The sequence below is a fragment of the Gadus morhua genome, chromosome 8 (genome assembly GCF_902167405.1).
Source record: "Gadus morhua chromosome 8, gadMor3.0, whole genome shotgun sequence".
Classification (NCBI taxonomy): Eukaryota; Metazoa; Chordata; class Actinopteri; order Gadiformes; family Gadidae; genus Gadus; species Gadus morhua.
Genome location: NC_044055.1, coordinates 27032137 through 27039990, shown reverse-complemented (window position 1 = coordinate 27039990; position 7854 = coordinate 27032137). Strand labels below are relative to the sequence as shown.

At 43.1% G+C, this 7854-nt stretch overlaps 1 protein-coding gene across 1 annotated transcript; it reads right to left on the bottom strand.

Annotated features, from left to right (window-relative positions):
- Window positions 1-580: 580 nt before the first annotated feature.
- Window positions 581-4540, bottom strand: fam163b (family with sequence similarity 163 member B). The gene is made up of 2 exons (XM_030364128.1): window positions 4352-4540; window positions 581-3679 (listed from the first exon to the last, which is right to left on the bottom strand). Exons 1-2 carry the CDS (start codon window positions 4442-4444, stop codon window positions 3173-3175), a joined length of 600 nt encoding a protein of 199 aa, XP_030219988.1. The 5' UTR covers window positions 4445-4540; the 3' UTR covers window positions 581-3172.
- Between the last annotated feature and the right edge of the window lie 3314 nt (window positions 4541-7854).

The following is a 7854-nucleotide window of genomic DNA, read 5'->3' as shown; positions in this document are numbered from 1 at the left end:
TAATACACACCCTGCAGCCAATCAGAATACGAGTATTCCCCCAGACTGTGGTATAAACAATATTATTCACGAGTTATAATCAACCCCTACACATCAATATTAATTTAATACGGTATGATTTCTAGATGTCATGGCAACGTCCGCTCGCGACACTGGACTTGCGAGGCATCGACGCGGACTTCCATTCACATAGCCAAAAACAAGACAATAGATCTATGGCTAGAACAAAACATCAAGACATACAATTCTAAAAAGAACACTTGAAGCAGCTACCCTTTTTCCTTCGCGGTTTGCCTACAGAGCAGCGCACCTGCATTTAATATACCCGTGAATTGTCACAATTTCTCAGAATTAAGGTGAAAGTAGAAACGGGTGGCCTAAAGCTGTCATATTGTTCACAGACAAGTTTAAGTAGAAACGGGTGGCCAAAAGCTGTCATATTGTTAGTTATCACAGACAATTTTTAACAATAAATGTTCTGTACGGAGGTCCTTAAGGGACATTAGGGAGAACGCTCCCGGACAGAACCTTAGTTTGGAGGTCGTGCTTAGTGACACGACAAATACTTCCAATTGAATTACATGGGTTTGAAATATGTGCTTTTTGACACGAAAATTTTGAAAAGACGTGTCCCTGATCACGTTTCAATAGATTAAATAACGTGACAGTGTCACGTATTTTCGTGAGACCGGGTTGCAACCTGACCCAGTCTGACATGTTTGGTGACTGCCTGAATTACATTAAAAATGTTTTATTGTTTCTACCTGTGTGGTGCTTCCTGGGTTGTAGATCATATCCCTCAAGCCGCTAACATTCTGACCTCACATGCTAGGTTTATTACACTATCTTTACATCCAAAATATCTTCACAGCCTATGTTTCATTGCTAACTTTTTTCCGATCCTAACTTGATTTACATCCTTACAATATTTACAGCCTAACTATGTTTACATCCTAATTATTTTTACAGCCTGACTATCTTTACATCCTTATCATCTTTACAGCTTAAGTTTCTTCCAATCCTAACAATCTTTACATCCTAATTATCTGCACAGCTTGACCATCTTTAGATCCTATATTCATATCCTAGCTAACTTAACATCCTTACTATCTTTACATCCTAATTATCTTAAAACCTTATCTACCTTTACAGCCTGTTTGTCTTTAGATGTAAAATTTAGTAACTATCTTTTTATCCTAACTATCTTTACATCCTTAGTATATGTACGCCTTAACTATCTTTACATCCTAATTATCTCATTATCTAATTATCTTTAAATCAAAACTGTATTTATATTGCAACTCTCTGCACATCCAAAGTGTTTTCACATGTATCTCTACATCCCCCTTTTTTCTTAATTTTGATACATTTCCTCCAGAAACCAAAGTGCTGTTACAGACATCTTTTTGAGCCCTTTTAATAAGTACATCTGATATTGATTCACGGTGGCATATTATCTTAGAACCTCAATACAACGACACATTAATTCAAGGTTTATATTGTAATATCGAGGGAATCTGTGAAACACACACCAAAAAAAAGTGTATTTGGAACTGTGGGAAATATGAAATCCATGTCATAAAAATACACACATCATACACTACTATGCAATAACCTTCTTGCCACGCAGATGTTTAGAGCTGTGCTGTATGTCTATCAGAAGAATGTTCTCTGGTTTCCTTTGGGTCATGTGTAATCAACTGATTTACCCAAAGGAACCCAGAGAAGTCGTTTTGGTTCGGCTCCAATATACTCAGGGTTGTTTTAGTTTGAAACACTGGTTTGAATGAGATTAGTTAAGGTAGATTTGGTTTCGTTAAGGTAGGGTTGGTTTGTTTCAGGTAGAGTTATTTGGGCTAAATCAGGGTTAGTTTTGTCCAGGTAGAGTTGGTTTCAATAAGGTAGGGTTAGTTTTGGATAAGGCAGGGATGTTTGTCAGGATTGGTTTAGTTCTAACCCTAACCTCGTGTCACGGTTTTTGAGTCATCATTTTCGGATCAACAACAACAAAAAAGATAACAAGACTTTAAATAACATTATCAAATGTGTAAAAACCAAGTAAAGAGAAAAATTAGGTGATAATCCTGCTTCCTTTAAGCATAGTAACTATTTTAAAAAAATTGCTTGTGTCCACATAAAATAAAAACATATAAAAAATACAAAATATTTTAAATCAGAATTAAAGTGCAATCTGAGGCATTATTCCTTCTTTTTTTTAACATGGATAGTAAATAATAAAAAAGAAAAACCTGTGTCCAAAGGAAGCACACCAGACCTGGATTTACAACTTTAAATTCAGGATGTCTGCATTGACTGGGGAGAGTTTAGAGTCTACTCTCTCCCCAGGCAATACCTTTTCATCAAGTATCGTAGCGAAATATAGTTTCTGTTGTGTTTTATTTGGCATTTTATAAATCCATTGATTTCTGTTTGAAGACTCATTGCTCTTTGACCGGAAACGGAAAGAGGGGCTGGTTGTAGTCCTTTCGATCGGTTCTACTGTTGATGCAGAGAACCGAGTGAAAAGACTACAACCAAACAACCGCCCATTTCCGCTTCCGGTCCGGTTTCCGTTTCAATGGGATTTACAAAATTCAAAATAAAACGCAACAGAAACTGTATTTTGCTACGATACTTGATTAGGAACATCAACGAACAACACTAACCACTCGGTGTGTTGCACATTTCTGAAAACGAACGTTTTGTTTTAATGACAGGTTTGTGAATGCCCAAGCCAGCCATTCTTAAGCAGGCAGAGGCGATTCGAAATTAGCCAAATACCCGAGACAGGACCAATAGTCAACATTTCGCTGTGTCAACCACTATATTTCATCCTAGACAAACCAGAAAGGGCGCTCAATGTGCTAAATACCGGAATTGTCCTTTAATCTTGCGCCGATCACATGAACGCAGAACTTTTTTTTTTTTTTAATCAGCTGATCTGCGGATCACTTGCTTGCCGAACCGTGAGGGTCGATCCGTTGCACCACTAGTTGTGTTAAAGTGAGCGTGTCAGTAGGTTATTTTAGGTTGGTTTGGATTTGGTTTAAATTGTTCCATTTTGCAAGAGTTCAGTACCTCTGGTAACCAAGCCTCTGGTAGCAAACCAAACCTCTGGTATCAAACCTAATGTTGTTAGAGGACAGCAGTCCATCTGCTATCACAGGCTGGGTCAGACGTCGGTGCTGAAGCTGTGAGGGAGCGAGTGGGTGGGGCTGCTGGAGTGCCAGAAGCCCAGTTTGTTGTGGAAGGCATCCAGGTGAAAGGGCGGCTCTGGCTCCCTCTGCTGGACGCTTTGGTAGAGCACATCCCCGCGGGCCCCGTTGCACAGGTGCTCTGAATGCTGGAGGTGGAAGGGCAGCGCCCGGTGAGTGCACGACGGGCAGAAGCCGCGCGGGCGCTGCCTCCTCCGAGGGGGGGGCGGTGGTGGAGGGGGTGGGGGGAAAAGGGGGGAGGGGCTGGCGGGGCCGTCTGGCTCGGTAAGGAACGTAGGGGGGTAGATGTCTGAATCTGTGCGGTCGCTGTAATGGTCCTGGATGGGTGGGGTCGGGGGTGGAGGCAGGGCCAAGGGGCGAGGCGGATACATGTCCACCAGCCTTTGCTCCTCCCCTTCCTCCTCCTCCTCCTCCTCCTCCTCTTCCTCCTCCTTCTCTGACTCCCCCCCCTTGCCGCAGTAATACTGGATTATAGTAAATATTATTAATTTAAGACAGGTTGAAAACAACAGGTCTTCAACACAGACAAGGAAGTGCATAGACAACCTTTGAGCCTAAAGCAGCCGGTCTACAAGTCGAGCTGGTCTACAGGAAGGCTAATGGGTTAGCCAATGTAGCAGCATTTGCAAAACCTGGTTATGTGGCTCGTGTGGCTTTACTGGCAACATGCAAGTTATCTGTGATGGTTCTTCTCATGTGAGAACATACCTGCAGTCTACATAAACATATTAAATAAGTGTTATCTAATGTGAAAACACACCTGACACTATATCTCTTTATAGTTCATTTGAGCTAGCTATATCTAATGCTCAACTGCAATATATATATATTATCCATTTTACACATGTTCAGCTTTTATTTAGACTTAAATACATTTCATGCTTTTTTTTTTAATATACTTTCATGATTACTATTTTGATAAAACTTTATCATTTGTATTTGACTTGTTTATCTAACTCCCCTGTGCTGTTGAGCCTGGAACCCAATAATGTTATTGCCAGCAAAGACTGCTGCTGTCTGGTTATGCTTTGCATTGACAAATATAGAAAAAAAAGTAAGTGTAGTGTTATCGCATGTGAAAACACACCTGCAGTCTATACCTTATAAAGTAAGAGTTATCTCATGTGAAAACACACCTGCAGTCTACATATACACAGCACAGCTACGATGGTAAGTAGGATGACTGCAGCCAGGATCCCTCCAGCGATGACCACTGTGCCAGCAGACATTCAAACACCTCCCCATCCACAGTCTGCAGGGGAGGAGGAGAAGAGAGAGAGGAGAGAGAGGAGGGGAGAGAAAGGCGGTAGAGAGGAGCAGGCAGAGTGGAGCAGAGAGGAGAGGGGGAGCTGACATGGGTATAGGGCGGGGAAAGGATGAGGTTAGAGGGTTGATCATATTAAAATGTCATTCAAGATAAGCCTTATTCAAGCGTAGTCGGCTTAGGTGTTTATGCAGCAAAAGTCAAAAAGATCATTAAATAACATAAAAGGACGGAAAAATATGTGTTGGTATCATTATTTTTTTTATACACACACACACACACACACACACACACACACACACACACACACACACACACACACACACACACACACACACACACACACACACACACACACACACACACACACACACACGCACACACACAGAGGATCCATTGGTTATTGTTCTCTCCATGTTAACAAAGCTTCTCCTTGATAACAACTGTGTCCTAATCATTATTTAGAACATAACAGTTAAAACCATTTTCATTTGATCTACATTTTTTTCAATTCTCTGCATAGGCACATGATCCAGTGTATCTGCATAGATTAAAGCAGGAAAAAAACAAGAAGGTTACTCATGATAATTTAATTGATCAGTGCTTATCAGACTTTTCGTTTGGCTTTCTAATGGATTCATGACGTCATCAGCATCAATCAGCCCCAAGGACAGAACCATGACAACTATGCATTCAAATATCATTGATGGTTTCTCGCCTATGTGCACTTATATATTTGCATACACATCTGTGCCCATAGTAAGTGAGGGTCGGTTTCTGATATGTGATCGAAGGCGACCCCCGAATACGTAAGATAAAATTGAGGACAACTTACCTTCCGTTAAATAAGTCTTCTCTTTCAGACACGTGACGTCCAGAAGCTTTAGCCTGGCAGACAGAAAACCCAACTCAGCTCTCACTTGTCAAAAGTCTGAACCTGACGGAATTCAGCTCCTGTCGTTGTCCAACTCAGTTTCTTTTCCACTTCAAATCCACTAAAGTTGTTTTGTTGTTCTTGATCATTCAACACATAATGCCTGTTCCTTGGTTCTCTGCCAAACAGTCTGAGGTCTCCTCTGTGTGATGGCAGAATAACGTACCACCACCTCTGCTGCTGAACTCACGGAGTGCGGCTCCGCGCTAACATCAAGGCTCCTCACCGGAGGACACTCAAAAGACGGGTAGAGGTGGCTGTGATTTCATATCCTCTGCAGAAAGAAGAGAAAAGAGAAAGTCTAACAAAGAAAGAGATACAAAAAATAAAGATAAAGCAAAGAGACCGACAAACAGTATCTTATCCGTCCATCTCCCTCTCTCCTCTCCCACACAGGCCACAGTTTGCAGGCCAGCAGATAAAAATGGGTTTTTAATGGCTGAATTATTCAGGCCATAAAGGAGCAGAGATTTCAGAGTATTGTGCCGGACTTGCAATATTGATGAGAGGAGATGTGGAGAGTGAGGGTATGCATCATCCCTAACCCCACCTCAACCACCATGATCACCTCCACCCTGCATCCAGGAGGAACCCGGACCAAATAGATCTGCACTAGTCCAGCTGTCTGTGTTTGTGGCCTCTTATCCTGACGCAGATCTTGGAACAGGGGCTAGTGTTAGGGTTGAGGGTGCAGGCAGGCAAGTAGGACCCAGACGCAGACGATTTAGGGAGAACAGCACTTTATTTATGCCTAAAGGCTAAGGCAAAGAACCAGGGAATTCAGGTGACAACAGGGAACAGGGAACACGCAGGACGAACAACCACAATGATAGCACAAGGAACAAAGGAAAGACAAGGGCTTAAGTAACGAACACAACGAGGAACAGCTGAGACACATTAGGGGAGGGAACAGTAATCAACACAGGAGGGAAACACACCAAAACACGACAGACCATGACAGCTAGGTGTTAGGCTATGGGGTAGGTCGTAAGGGCTTGGGTCCTCAGTTTTGGGGTTACGGTTGGTTTCAGGGTTAGGCTTCAGTGTTTGGGTTAGGGTTCAGTGTTAGTTAGGTTTTTGGTTAGATGTTAGGTCTAAGGGTAAGGGGTTAGGGTGTCAGGGGTAGGTGTTAGGGTGTCAGGGGGAGGTGTAAGGGTGTTAGGTTTTTGGTTAGATTTTAGGTCTTAGGGTTCGGTGTTAAGGTTAGGTATCAGGGTAAGGTGTTAGTTGTCAGGGTAAGGTGTTAGGCTTAGGTGTTTGGGTTTCAGGGATAGGTGATAGGGTGTTAGGTGTACCAGTGACTCCTGGACCGGCCCAACCAGCGATGAAACCAGGCTGAAAGCTCCAAACAAAGGGAATATTTTGAAAAATCTTTATGAGATTTTCTCCAGCACATGTGAGCAAAAGCTGAGTAGTGCTGCAGAGATTAGGATGCATCTATGTTCTCACTCACAACTCTCTCGCCCTTTCAATGGCTTTCAATCTCTGAAAGCCTATTTTGATGCTGGTTGTTAATGTAGCAATGTAGTGATATAAAGCTGGGATCTGGGTCACATCTCTCTGAAATGTGACGTTAAATATGAATTGGAATCAGCAAATTGAAAAAACAACAAACCAGAGCCTGATCAGATGTTCTCTGGCCTGACTGCCATCCAAGGGGCTCAGGACTGTTTAGTCTGGGCGTCCAGAGGAACAGAGCTCTGCTTCAGGGCTAACCCATTTATACAGACTTCAGCAGCTCAAAAAACCTGTGGTCTGAGGATGGTAGCTTTAGTTTGTATTAAAAGCGCTAACCCAAGCACCCCTGATACCTAAGGAAGCCTCAGACCTCTGTGTTTGTTCAGCGTATTGAGTTGATCTCATGTTACGTTTTCTGATGTCAGAGAGTGCTGGAGGCTCGCACTGAGCGCTTCCTACCTGCGTTACCGTTGCCCCCAGTAACGACACCCGATCCAGCATCCCACATCATTCACTGCTCCCACTTGCAGAAAACGGTCAGTGGAGCTTTTGTCTTCTGATTATTTTTGAAACTCTAATTGAATGTCATGAACTGCAGACCTACGCTGGCGATCTGACCCTCTACCCTGACGATCTGTCCCTCTACCCTGATGATCTGACCCTCTACGCTGACGATCTGACCCTCTACACTGAGGATATGTCCCTCTACCCTGACGATCTGACCCTCTACGCTAACGACCTGACCCTCTACGCTGACGACCTGACCCTCTACGCTGACGATCTGTCTCTACCCTGACTATCTGACCCTCTACGCTGACGACCTGACCCTCTAAGATGATGATCTGACCCTCTACGTTCTGTCCCTCTACCCTGATGATCTGACACCCTACACTGACGATCTGACCCTCTACGCTGATGATCTGACCCTCTACGTGACGATCTGTCCCTCTTCACTGACGATCTGTCCCTCTACTCTGACGGTC